The 13,523-nt window shown below is 46.9% G+C and overlaps 2 protein-coding genes across 3 annotated transcripts in view; both read right to left on the reverse strand.

Annotated features, from left to right (window-relative positions):
- Positions 1-740: 740 nt before the first annotated feature.
- Positions 741-2,209, reverse strand: APOF (apolipoprotein F). Of its 2 annotated transcripts, none has more exons than XM_043965118.1 (2): positions 2,093-2,209; positions 741-1,827 (listed from the first exon to the last, which is right to left on the reverse strand). In XM_043965118.1, the coding sequence occupies exon 2, from the start codon at positions 1,805-1,807 to the stop codon at positions 899-901; it is 909 nt and encodes a 302-aa protein (XP_043821053.1). In that variant the 5' UTR covers positions 1,808-1,827; positions 2,093-2,209; the 3' UTR covers positions 741-898. The 2 variants fall into 2 exon arrangements, with proteins under 2 accessions (XP_043821053.1, XP_043821051.1); XM_043965116.1 differs by having other exon boundaries at positions 741-1,831; positions 2,093-2,208.
- Positions 2,210-6,074: 3,865 nt separating this feature from the next.
- TIMELESS (timeless circadian regulator) overlaps positions 6,075-13,523 on the reverse strand; it is a 32,650-nt gene continuing 25,201 nt past the window's right edge. The window contains exons 20-29 of the mRNA XM_043966929.1: positions 13,120-13,205; positions 11,138-11,261; positions 10,967-11,049; positions 7,952-8,094; positions 7,649-7,796; positions 7,493-7,561; positions 7,263-7,381; positions 6,970-7,162; positions 6,793-6,876; positions 6,075-6,444 (exon numbers count right to left, since the gene is read on the reverse strand). Of these exons, the coding sequence (XP_043822864.1) occupies positions 6,359-6,444; positions 6,793-6,876; positions 6,970-7,162; positions 7,263-7,381; positions 7,493-7,561; positions 7,649-7,796; positions 7,952-8,094; positions 10,967-11,049; positions 11,138-11,261; positions 13,120-13,205 (1,135 nt within the window). The 3' untranslated portion in view covers positions 6,075-6,358. The remainder of the gene's footprint in view (positions 6,445-6,792; positions 6,877-6,969; positions 7,163-7,262; positions 7,382-7,492; positions 7,562-7,648; positions 7,797-7,951; positions 8,095-10,966; positions 11,050-11,137; positions 11,262-13,119; positions 13,206-13,523) is intronic.

Raw genomic sequence — 13,523 nt, forward strand, 5'->3', positions numbered from 1 at the left:
CCAATGAAAAGTCGAAGATTGAGCGGGGTGAACGAGGATAATTTCCGGGAATTGAGGCGGAGCTATTGGGGAAAAGTAGCGAATCTCAAAGTCAATCAGGGAAGTGACTAAGAGCAGCTAGTTAGGTGGCACAGTACTTAGGGGGCTAGGTCTCTAGCCAGTGAGGTTTGTTTTCCCGAGTTCAAATCTGGCTTCGGACACTTTGACCCTTAATCCCGTTTGCTGTCGTTTCCTTATTTGTAAAATAGGCCAAACCACTCCATTTTTTTGTTTTTAGTGAGGCAATTGGGGTTAAGTGACTTGCCCAGGGTCACACAGCTAGTAAGTGTTAAGTGTTAAGGCCGGATTTGAACTCAGGTCCTCCTGAATCCAGGGCCGGTGCTCTATCCACTAGCTGCCCCCAAACCACTCCATTTTTGCCAGAAAACCCCAAATAGTTTCCTGAAGAGTCAAAATCCTTTACGGGGTAAGAGCAGAGAGAGGATTAAACTCCTTTTTTTTTCAGGGCAATGAGGGTTAAGTGACTAGTTAAGTGTCAAGTGTCTGAGGCTGGATTTGAATTTAGGTCCTCCTGAATCCAAGGCCAGTGCTTTATCCACTGCGCCACCTAGCTGCCCCCGGATTAAACTCCTCTTGCGGGGAGACGGATTCATTCCAAAAGATACAAGCAAGTCCAGTTTATCCCATTCAATGCAATTCAGCCCAGCGATCATTTATTAAGCACAGACATAGATGCAAAGAACAATCAAACGGCGTTTATTAAGCACTTACATATAATAATAGGGACATCAGTTTACATGCCATTGGAGTCAACAGCTCTTTGACTCTTCCTGATAAATGACTTTTGTGCCCCCATTCCCCAGCTCCAGTGCCAGCTTGTAGTTAGCCTCTGGCTTCTCTACCATCCCCAGCTCTTGAATGAACCCCAGTTCCACAGGGAGGTAGCCTCTGTCACTTCATCAGCCATATGTTTGCTACTGATAATTGTTGGAGTCACCGGGCTGCTGGCCTTTTCTGAGGTGATTCCCCAGTCCTTCTGCCAGCTTGGATATGTGCCTAGGGAAGGGCTTTCTAACCCCTCCCTACTACTGTAATAATATTCGATAAGCTTCTGAACCCCAGATTTGATCACTGGCCTAAGCGGCACACCGACAAGGATCCCTGCAGGGCCCCCGGTTATTCCCATCAGCCCAACAAGGAAATCAGAGCCTAGGTCCAGTGCAGCTTCCTGTACTCTCTCCCTGGCCTGAGCCATGCAATTCTGGGCAGCATAATAGAAAGCCATACCAAGGTTATAATAACTTCCCACTTGGGGCAGGAACTGAATCACACTGTGTACTTGTTGCTCCTTCTCATGCACACAATGTGCCGAGGAGAGTGAACGAGGGGCCCTCCCCAGCCTCTGGTTTCTGCCCAGGAACTGCAGGATGAGGAATAGAACCTGGTGGGACTCACTTCCTCTTCTGTCCCCCCGAAGGCCTTGGAGCTGTTGGATGAGGGTCTCTGTGACTTTCACCCCACCCAGTCTATAGAGCTGCTGCTCAAGGACACGGGCATCCGTCGGACAGCCAGCCTGCTCCAGGGTTATGTACAACGCCAGGCCAATCAGGTACCTTGGCAATGGGGCTAGACGATCGAAGTCGGGAAGAGACTCAGGCAGCAGGTTCCAACAGGAAAGGGAGCCGAGAATGGGTGGTTGGGACTCCAGGGACAAAGGAGGAAGTAGAGGAGGGCCTTTGTCTGATCCATCTGGGAAGGCAGCTACTGGGTATAGCAGGAAGCCGAAAAGAATCACCGTGACAAGCATTTTGGAGTAGTGGACCCAGCCTTGCTAGAGAGAAATACAAAGGAGACACAAAGCTGTTCCTTTCTGCCTACCATCTGAAAGTATTCAGATCCCAAGCAGGAAACAATTCTACCCATCACAACCTCCATCTCTCTAACTTGGTACCAACAGCCATGGTTGGAACTTTTGGACTAATTATTCAAGGATTTGTGCTTTCCTTCTTCCCCTGCTCTCTTCGTCTTCATCTTTGATTTTGGAAAGCTAGAGAATCATTAGTCGTAGCACAAGAGACAGAAAGAAACCCACCTGCTCCAGAGCTACCCTTGGTTTCTCCTTTGTAGGTCTCCCTGCTCTGTGACTCTCCTACTGTGGACTCCTCCACACACCCCTTCTACTCTATCCCAAAGACTGGCAAGAGATATGATCACTGCAAATATTTGTCCATCTTACACCAGATCAGACCTTGTCCCCTTGGGATGCAGGAAAGAGAACCAAACACAGAGTCAGAGGTTTTGAGTCCAAGTCTTGTTTCTTACTAAGCTCTATGACACAACAATTCATTTAACATGGACGAACCTCTCTTCATCAGTTATAATAGGGACAACAGCTGGGTGGTGCAGTGGGTAGAGCATTAGGCCTGGAGTGGGGAGACCAGAGTTCAAATCCAGCTTCAGAAAGCTGTGACTTAACCTTTGTTTTCCTCAACTGTAAAATGGGGATGATAGCCCCTATTTCTCGATATTTTGAAGATCAAGTACAATAATATTTTCAAATAGGATATTTGTAAAGTCCTTAGCACCCCACCTGACACAAAGTAGTTGCTATTATAATAATGTTGTTGTTATTGCCATTGAGGAAAAAAAGGAATATATATATATATGCATATATATATATACACACAAACACACACACACACACAAGCTATTATTATCATCATACCTTCATCCTCATTATGAAAAAAGCATTTTACTTAACAGTCCCTCTTCCTTGCTATTTGGCTGTCACCAATATCTCCACCTTCCTGCTCAGAGAAGTCTAGGGAAGGACAGTCTGAGACTCTCTAAACCAGGCTGGTCCTTAGTCAAGTCAGTCACTGGTGCCATATTTGCAGTCTTTCTAGTGTAGTAGACATGTCAGAGCTTGCATTGTTTTCATATAACTTTTAAGGACCTAGAATCTCCTCCATGTAATTATTGTAAAAATATTTTTGAATTGACTAGGCCAAATTTGGGGGGAACTGATCTATGGATGACTAGAGGACTCATCTGGGGACTTTTGACTATTTGGTTCTGACTTCTGTTAATTTAATATGGGCCGTTTATAAAGTTCCACCACACTGCTCCACTCCCAAATTGATAAGCAAAATATATTTTTTTTCTTTTTAAGGCAATGAGGGTTAAGTGACTTGCCCAGGGTCATACAACTAGTGTTAAGTGTCTGAGGCCGGATTTGAACCCAGGTACTCCTGACTCCAGGGCCGGGGCTCTATCCACTGCGCCACCTAGCTGCCCCGATAAGCAAAATATTAAGAAGCCTCTTAACTAAATAATCAAAGCAGAGTTTATGAGATACTATTTAAAATTAAGAATACAGTGAAATAGGGGCAGCTAGGTGGCGCAGTGGATAGAGCACCAGCCCTGGAGTCAGGAGGACCTGGGTTCAAATCCGGCCTCAGACACTTAACACTTACTACCTGTGTGACCCTGGGCAAGTCGCTTAACCCCAATTGCCTCACTAAAAAAAAAAAAAAATACAGGGAAATAAAATGTACAACCTGACTGCTTTCCTGCAGTCTCTTTCCACTGTGTCTCTTTCCTACCTGCTGCGCCATAAGGGCCTTAGCAGCCTCCGGCCATGTTACACTTTCCCTGGTTTGTAATAAGGCCTGTAACCTTGTCAGCTCTGTCTCTCCTTTTCCGAACAGAACTCTCCTCTGTCCTTGTCCGGCTCCCCTCTAGTCAGCCCCCTCTCCTAGTCCGTCCCCGCTCCTCCTTCTTTTTCCTGTCTAACTCCCAGGTCTATATATACCTTTTTTTCTCTCCACTCAAATCTTGGGGCTTCCTTCGCCCCCACAGACCAAGCTAATCCGCCAGGCAGAGCTGCAGCTGGTCGGGGGGTGGGGGGGGTGCTCTCGAGCCTCATGCCTCAGCACAGGCGATCCGGGATCTGGGGGCTTTTTTTTCTCCCCAGCTGTCTGACCTGGCATCTTGTATAGCCCACAGGGCTTTTTCCGCTCAGCTGAAGCTGAGGAGGAGGGGGAGAGACCCTGAGGGCCTAAGGCTTTCTAATCTCAGCCTAAAGGTAGGGTCCCCAAATCAAAATAAATTTCCACATTATGAAGCCCTAGAGGATATTGGTAAAGACTAAATACATGCCCAGTATTTGCCTAATGAGTGAATGAGGCACTAGGAGAAAGAAGCGTCTGGAAACTAAGGGGAGAGAGGTCAAGACAGAACTGGTCAGGAGTGGGACCTTAAATCAACAGCCTGTATCTATCATGTAATCAGTGAACCCAGGGTATTTCTGTCGCACTCTAGTCTCTTGTGTATGTATGTATATATATATATATATATATATATATTCCTTTTTTTCTTCAATGGCAATAACATTATTATAATAGCAACTACTATGTGTCAGGTGGGGTGCTAAGGACTTTACAAATATCCTATTTGAAAATATTATTGTACTTGATCTTCAAAATATCGAGAAGTAGGGGCTATCATCCCCATTTTACAGTTGAGGAAAACAAAGGTTAAGTCACAGCTGTCTGAAGCTGGATTTGAACTCTGAACTTTGGACCCTTTACTTCTAGCTAGTCAATCAGAAATATTCAACATTTACTAAGGACCTATCACAACCACTAAGCTAAGCCATACTGGACATAAAAGAAACGTGTTTCTGCTCCTGTTTAATTATAAAATTAACGTAAGCTTTATTTGCTCATCAAAACATAAGGAAGATTGGTTGGACTAGTTTTCACGCAAAGCACTTGCAAACTATTTCAAGAGCTTTTGTCCCCTCACTCCCAAAGGGGCGGTTACTCCATAGCTTACATTTCATCCAAGAAAACAAGAATGACTGCTGTGAGATGATAGATCACCCACTCAAGCTCATGGCTGTAGTCTCTTTGGAGGGACAAGTGAGCCATGAATACTCCCCAGCTCAACTTCGATTTGCCCAGGAGCTACAGAAAGAGTGGGGTCTTCTTAAGCCTTGCCAACACCTTGGAAGCCAAAGATGAAGGTCTCAGTGGTTTCCTTTCCTCTTGGTCTATACAATCCGAGCCAAAGTGCAAAGCATTCAGCTGGGCAAACCTCCTCCCTAGTCACACCCTCTGCTACCCTGGCTCAGATCCAGGGTCCAAGTCAGGAAATTCAAGTAGAAGATCCTGGAAGGACTGGGGTTGGCTATAGAGTGTGGCCAACATAGCCTTAGAAAAGTAAGAGAAGGGGGCGGCTAGGTGGTGTAGTGGATAAAGCACCGGCCCTGGATTCAGGAGTACCTGAGTTCAAATCTGGCCTCAGACACTTGGCACTTAACTAGCTGTGTGACCCTGGGCAAGTCACTTAACCCCCATTGCCCAGCAAAAAAAAAAAAGAAAAGTAAGAGAAGGGAGGGGAGGTCAGAGTCTCTATTATGGCTTTCCTTGTGATAATCACTTGGTACAGTAAGAGGCAGCAGAGCAAAGGTGAATCTGGGCCATGACAATGGCTGTAGGTGTAGTCCTGCTGGAGAGGAATAAAAGGTAGGGGCTGGGTGGGGGTGGGGCAAGAGAATGGCAAGATGCTCAGTGTTGCCAGGTCATAACTAAGGACTGTTCTTAGCCCATCTCTCTTGGGACTTGAACTTGATACTTGTCCCACTCACTGTACCACCCCTGAGGGTCTGTGAGGAAATCTTAATTGTCTCTAAAAAAAAAAAAAAAAGCCGGAGAAATGACCCTCCTGACTACCTATTGTTCTGTGCACAGCTAGTCAGTAGGGAGTGGGAAGCAGATAGTTCAAGAGGTAAAAAAAAAGATAGGGCTTATCTCCCTCTCTGAAGGCAGGACTTTGACCTCTTTGCCTTGTTGCCATGTTCACAAAGGTCTTCTCTCTTTCTCTGTCACTTAGCCCTGCAAATGTCACTCCCCCTCCTGCCAACAGTCATGGTGACCTTCATTAGATTCAGTGTATACAAGGAGCAGAGAGACCCCAACTGTGTCACTGTCACTCCAAGTAAGATGTATGTAGAGGCCTGGGCAAAGGGGAATATGTGTTGACATTCAGGCCAACAGAAGCAGATTTTCTTTGTGGCTTTAATTTTGTAACAAAGCACAAAACAAGAAGCACCTGTATGTTGCCACCTCACCCCCCCAGCCCAAAGCTCCAAAGCTGGGGGACAAGGAAAGGGCCAGAGGAGGACAGGGCTTGTTACCCCAAGAAACTGGAACAAAGTCCACTTGAGTGAAAACTTCAGTGAGGGAACACCCACTGCCGCCTTTGCCGGGCTGCCCCAGCATCTTGGAGCTGCTCCTGGGAGGACCAGTGCTGGGGCATCCCCTCATGTCCCACCAAAAAGCCCGCCAGCTCCTTAGTCATCTTCATCCTCGATCAGAAACCTCCTCCTCTTGTGGAACCTCAAGGGCTCAGGGGAGCCTGGGTCAGAATCTGTGAGATCTGAAGAGAGGGGAAATGGTCAGGGCCTCATGAGCGGGGTGACAGAGAGGAAGAATAAGAGGAAGGTTATGACACCCAGACACACACATGGTGATGGAGAGAAAGAACAGGAGGAAAGTATCACACACACACTTGGGAATGGAGAAGGAAGACGGGAAGAAGGTATTATACGAAGGCACAGACACACACAGGGGGGTGGAGAGAAAGAACAGGAGGAAAGAATCACACACACACTTGGGAATGGAGAAGGAAGACGGGAAGAAGGTATTATACAAAGGCACAGACACAGGGTGGTGGAAAGAAAGAACAGGAGGAAAGTATTGCGAGCGTGCGCGCACCCCCCCCCACCTTTATTTTCGCTTTCATCCTTCTCCTGCTCGCCGTCACTGTCTAGTAGCTGTAGCTTCTGAGGCTTCTTCACAGCTTCTCTCTCTGAAATAGCCCGTGGAGGCACACCAGTGAGGGAGCAGGGCCTGGCCACCACCCCAGTGCCCCTAGCCAGTTCCCTAATCCCAGACCTGTTACCTGCTGACTCTAGATCGATCTTCCGTTTTCTGGCCACCACGGGAGAGCCTGGCACAGGAGCCAGCTTCTCCATGCTGGGCCCCTGCTCAGGGTGGTCTGCACTCTGGGGCTCGGGTCCTGCTTGGCCCAGAGAAGCTGCTGCCCTCCTCAGCTGTACGGGTTTCAGCTTGGCTGGAACTCTCCAGAAAGACTCCTAAGTGGTCAGGGAAGTCAAGGCTGACAGTCTGAATGGGGAGAAGGGCAAGAGAAGCCCCTGTGCCCCATCTGGCCCTTCACCAAGCCAAGGCACTCACCTGTTCTGAGGCTGGGGGCCGAAGCCCCAGCTTTCTCAACAGCTTCTGGAAGTCCGGATTCTCCATTGCATCCTCATTCTCCTCTGTCAGAGGCACCAAGGGCACTGCCTGGGTGCAGCCTAGGAATAGAAGGGACAGACCCAGCTGAAGGAGAAAGACTGCCCCTCCATGCCTCGACTGCGGCTCCCAGAAGGCTTCAGTGCCCTACTCTTCAAATAGTCCCCACTCACCGTCTTCCTCCCGGTCATCAGCTATTCGAATCAGGCAGTTCTGGAGCCAGAGGACAGGGCCTGAGAAGTCTGAGGAGGTAAAGGGGAAGTGATGAGTCTAATGGCCCTTCACCCCAGTCTCTCTAAGCCCGAGCCCTTATCCTCCAGTCTTCTCACCTTCCTCTTGCAGGATTTGCCTAAGGCTGTGGGGTATGTGGCCTTCGGTGCCTTGGGCTGCTTCTGCCCCTGGGCCCTCTTCATCCTCCTCACTGTCTTCCTCCAGATCCTCCTGGTCAGGGTCCTTCAGAGAATCCGTTCCATCCAGCTGGAAGGAAGCAGGCATAAGTTGGGCTAGAACATGAGGAGTGGAGATAGCTGGAGAGCATTGAGTGGCTCTTCATTAGACGACATGGGAATGGCCAAGAAGCAAAGAGATGAAAATGGCTCAGCATGGAAGCAGTAACCTGAGACGCTGCTTACAAGACTGGGAGCCACAGGCTTCCTCCGCCGCTTCTTGTGCAACTCCCGTCGATCTGCAACCAGCCCCAGGGACAGAAGTTTTTCCACGATCCGGGCCCGTGAGCGCTTAGCTGTGATGTTCTTCATGATGTTACCCAGGACATCTGCAGAAAGGGACAGAGATAGGGAAGAGGTCCAGAGGCAGGAGATGGAGGAGAACAAGAGCCCAGAGAATTGCAGGAGGAGGCTGAACCGATCCCACTACTTCCCAAAATGCGGAAAATAAGCTGTCACTGCTACTGAATAATCCTTCTAATCTGTGTCTATCACATTTCCCACACTGACTGTTCCAAACTTTTTCTTCTCTTCTCAAAAGACCACCTGTACCACACACACTTAGACCAGATGGCTTAGCCCCCTACTTCGCAGAGAAGCCATCCGAAGAGCACCCCCCACACACACACACACAGCCTCAAGTCCATTCTTTGCCTTTTCCCAGTATCATCACCATCTCTCTTCCTTCCCTCTGGTATATGCGCTCTCTGATAAGGCCCTCAGTTCATGCCTCCAGCACCTTGCTACTGCCTTCTCTTCCCCTGTCCCTACACTTTACAAAGAGCCACTTCTCTGTTCCTCACCCCATGCCTTCTCCTCAACCCCCTGCAACCTGGTTTCTCCTTCCACCACTCTATTGCTTTCTCAGACATCATGAATGAGTTCTTCAGCACCAAATCCAAATGGCCTTTGTTCAAGCTTAATCTTTCCTGACTTTTCTTCAACATCTGACACTGATGACTACCCTTTCTCCTTCCACATCTCCTCTCCTTTTTGGGTGTAAGAGACATCAATTTTCTGATTTTTTTTCATATTCTCTCCTCTACTCATCTCTCTCTCTTTTTTTTTTTTAAGTGAGGCAATTGGGGTTAAGTGACTTGCCCAGGGTCACACAGCTAGTAAGTGTTAAGTGTCTGAGGCTGGATTTGAACTCAGGTCCTCCTGACTCCAGGGCCGGTGCTCTATCCACTGCGTCACCTAGCTGCCCCTCTACTCATCTCTTAATCTGGTTCTTTCTGAAGGTTGGTCTTGTTTTCTTCTCTCTCTGCATTCTTTCCCATGGCAATTTCATTAATTCCCATGGCTTCAACTCTGCCCCCCCCATATGTAGATTACACTCAGAACTACATTTCTAGCTCTGACTTCTTCACCAAACTTTAGATGACCAACTCTGACTGACTCCAAGCATCCCTTTACCTAGATGTTCCAATGGATCACAAATCTACCAATCCCAAACTAAACTTTCTTTCCAAAAATCTTTCCTCTGGCTTCAAAGATCTAATGGTCTAGTGAGAGAATATCCCATGAATGTAACCAGAATAATAATGCATGCTAAATGCATCTAATAGTCTCAAAACAGCATTTGTTATGAAGTGTGATGGAAAAGTTGTTATTAATCATCATCATAATTGCTAACATTTATGTAGCACTACATGGTTAGCAAAATGCTTTCCATGCATTATTTCATTTGATCTTTTTTTTTTTTTTTGCAGGCAATGGGGGTTAAGTGACTCGCCCAGGGTCACACAGCTAGTAAGTCAAGTGTCTGAGGCTGGATTTGAACTCAGGTACTCCTGAATCCAAGGCCGGTGCTTTATCCACTGCGCCACCTAGCCGCCCCCTTCCATGCATTATTTCATTTGATCTTTTTTTTTTTTTTTTGCAGGCAATAGGGGTTAAGTGACTTGCCCAGGGTCACACAGCTAGTAAGTGTCAAGTGTCTTGAGGCCAAATTTGAACTCAGGTCCTCCTAAATCCAGGGCTGGTGCTCATTTGATCTTTGTAACAACCCTAGGAGACAGGTGCTATGATTATTCCTATTTTTCAGATGGGGAAGCTGAGGTTAAGAGACAGTAATTGTCTAAAGTGGAATTTGTATCTTGTTCTTCCTAACTTCCTAAGTTCCTAAAAGTCCTTCCTAAGTTCCATGTTCTTTGCACTAGGCCAATCTGCCTGTTACTTACAGGATCAGGAAAGGCTTCGTGGAAGGGGTGGCATTTGATTTGGGCTTTAAAGGATAGGCAGGAATCCAGTGAGTGAAAATGAGAGCGAATACATACAAGGTGTGGGGAAACAGCATGAAAAGAAGCATGGAGGGGCAGCTAGATGGCGCAGTAGATAAAGCACCAGCCCTGGATTCAGGAGTACCTGAGTTCAAATCCGGCCTCAGACACTTGACACTTGCTAGCTGTGTGACCCTGGGCAAGTCACTTAACCCCCATTGCCCCGCGAAACAAAAACAAAAACAAACAAACAAACAAAAAAAGAAGCATGGAAAAGTGCAAGCCATGTTTGGGAAATAGATGATCAATATGGAAATACTTATTAAAGAAATAGAAGAAAATAGGATTAGAAGAACACATACAATGGGGCAGCTAGATGGCGCAGTGGATAAAGCACCGGCCCTGGATTCAGGAGTACCTGAGTTCAAATCCGGCCTCAGACACTTTACACCTACTAGCTGTGTGACCCTGGGCAAGTCACTTAACCCTCATTGCCCCACAAAAAAACAAAACAAAACAAAACAAAACAAAAAAAGAAGAACACATACGGGGGCAGCTAGATGGCACAATGGATAAAGCACCAGCCCTGGATTCAGGAGTACCTGAATCAGACACTTGACACATACTAGCTGTGTGACCCTGGGCAAGTCACTTAACCCCCATCGCCCCACAAAAAAAGAAGAAGAAGAAGAAGAAGAAGAAGACATACTTTGACTATGAGTATAACGAAACTTTCAAGGTACAAAGATGGAAGGAGATCGAGAGAACACAAAGCACCTAACTTATAATTCTACTAAAGTTCCATGTTCTCTTGAAAATGTAATTCATTCAGATTCTATGGTTTTATCACTTATTACATTTGTATTGGTTGAGATAATTAGCTTACAATGAGCTCAGTGTGGAGGATGAAAAGTAGCTACAGAAGGAACCAGATTATGTGGCCCTCCTTCCAGAGACCCTTCCCCAGCCATCATCTCACCATCAGAACCCTGGAACTCTTCAAAGAGTCGCTGTAGTTCTAACTCCTGCTCTTCTGTCCACAAAACCAAGTTTATCCCCTTCCTGTTTAGAGAAAAGTAAAGATTAGTGGAGGAAATGAGCACCAGAGAAGGGGAGGAAAAAAAATCCCTAATAGCCCAAGGATGCCTGCCTTTGTCTTTGGAAATCCTTGATGCTGTCAGCCAGTCCAAGTCGAACCAAATGGTTGATGACTTGTTTCCGAGAACGAGTTGTGGTATTCAGGTGTGTCAAGATGGCATCTATCACATCCTCACCTAGGGAGAAAGGAGGAATAGGTGGGTGGAGGGAGGTCTAGAGTTCATTGGCCTCCATCCCAAGCTTCTGGGCTCAAAGCCTTGTTAAGATCATATATTTCACTGGATCATAGACCTACAACCTGAAAAGAACATAGAGGCAATCTAGTTCAGTTCCTTTCTTTGCCAACTGAAACCTAGTGAGGTCAAATGAGTTGCCTAAAGTTAGGAGGTACTAAGTGGCAGGGCTAGGACTGCAAAGCCAGATCTTTTTCTTTTTTTTTTTTCTTTTTGGTGAGGCAATTGGAGTTAAGTGACTTGCCCAGGGTCACACAGCTAGTAAGTGTTAAGTGTCTGAGGCCGGATTTGAACTCAGGTACTCCTGAATCCAGGGCTGGTGCTCTATCCACTGTGCCACCTAGCTGCCCCCAAGCCAGATCTTTTGACTCCACAGCAAACATTTTCTCCACTATGCCAAGCTGCCTCATGACTTTCCTTTTTCTTTTTTCTTTTTTTTTTTTGGGGGGGGGGGCCCAGGGCAATGAGGATTAAGTGACTTGTCCAAGGTCACACAGCTAGTAAATGTCAAGCATTTGAGGCCAGATTTGAACTCAGGTCCTCCTGAATCCAGGGCTCTGTCCTTGGCCCTCTTCCCTACTCTCATGGCATATTTTTTTTTGGTGAGGCAATTAGGGTTAAGTGGCTAGCCCAGGGTCACTCAGCTAGTAACTGTTAAGTGTCTGAGGCTAGATTTGAACTCAGGGCCTCCTGAATCCAGGGCTGGTGCTCTATCCACTGCGCCACCTAGCCGCCCCCCCCCCTACTCCCTTTATCACTTTTGAAGACTTCATTAGCTCCCATGGGTTTAATTATCACCTCCATGTGGGTGACTTCCAGAGTTGTACTTACAGCCTCTTTCCCTCTAGGCTTCTAGTCTTGCACCCCCAGTTGCCTACTGGACATTTCAAAATGAGTGTCCCACAAGCATCTTGAATTCAACATGTACAAAAAAGAACTCACTCTCTTTCTCCCTCTACAACATCTCTCCTGTCTTTCCCCTTCTCTTTTCTCATGCAGTGACCACTTCTGTTCAGGCCTCTATCATGCCTTACTGGGACTACTGCAAGAGCTTCCTCATTGGTCTCCTCACTTCTCCCCTCTAATCCATCCTCCATGCAGTTGCCAGAGAGATTTTCCTAAGGCATGTTGCTCTGACCATGTCACCCTCTTGCTCAATAAATCTCAATGGTTCCGGGCAGCTAGGTGGCGCAGTGGATAAAGCACCGGCCCTGGATTCAGCAGGACCTGAGTTCAAATCCGGCCTCAGACACTTGACATTCACTAGCTGTGTGACCCTGGGCAAATCACTTAACCCTCATTGCCCTGCAAAAAAAACCCCAAAACAAAAACTCAATGGTTCTCTTTTACCTCTAGTGTCAAATACAACATCTTCTGTTTCGTGTTTTTAGCTTTTCCCAAGCCTAACTCCAAGCTACCTTTCCAGACTTATTTTAAATTACCACCCTTCATGTATTCAATGATCTACCCAAACCAATCTTCTCGCCCAATTTCACACATATCTCTGTGCCCTTGCACAGTCCTGGAATTCACTTTCTCCTCACCATCACCTCTTAGAATGGCTACTCTTCTCCCAATCTCAGCTCAAGCATCTTCCATGTGAGGCCTTTCCTGATCCTCCCACTCCAGCTACTGCTTCCTTCCTCCCTCCTCAAGATTACTATGTATTGATCACCACATGCATGAATGCACAGAATCTCCCCATTTTGTTTCATTTTTGTCTCTGGTTGCCTAGCGACTGGCATTTGGTACACACTCAAAAGATGCTGGTTGGTCAATGACACCCATGCTCTCACATTACCTTCTACGTCTTTGTAGGCCAGGTACAGCTCCCGTAGCTGCTTCTCCTCCTCTGGGTTCCACTTGGGGGGTTTTCGGTTAGAAGACCTAGAATTGGTTGGGAGGGAAAGGAATGGAATTGCTGGCCTCAGTGGGAGGAGTAAAAGGCATGCAGGTCCCCTACCAAACCCAGAAAGGAGAAGATTTTTTTGTTTTTTTTTTAGTGAGGCAATTGGGGTTAAGTGACTTGCCCAGGGTCACACAGCTAGTAAGTGTTAAGTGTCTGAGGCCGTATTTGAACTCAGGTCCTCCTGAATCCAGGGCCGGTGCTCTATTTACTGTGTCAACTAGCTTCCCTGAGAAGATTTTTGAGTACAAAAGAAAATGAGCCAAATGAAGAGAGTAGGCATGCGTCTGTCTGCCTGC

This window comes from Dromiciops gliroides, chromosome 5 (assembly GCF_019393635.1).
Source record: "Dromiciops gliroides isolate mDroGli1 chromosome 5, mDroGli1.pri, whole genome shotgun sequence".
Lineage (NCBI taxonomy): Eukaryota > Metazoa > Chordata > Mammalia > Microbiotheria > Microbiotheriidae > Dromiciops > Dromiciops gliroides.

What these genes read in the sequence shown, in the direction of transcription:
- APOF (XM_043965118.1), bottom strand. Translation starts at nt 1,807, where the DNA reads ATGCTTGTCACGGTGATTCTTTTCGGCTTCCTGCTATACCCAGTAGCT.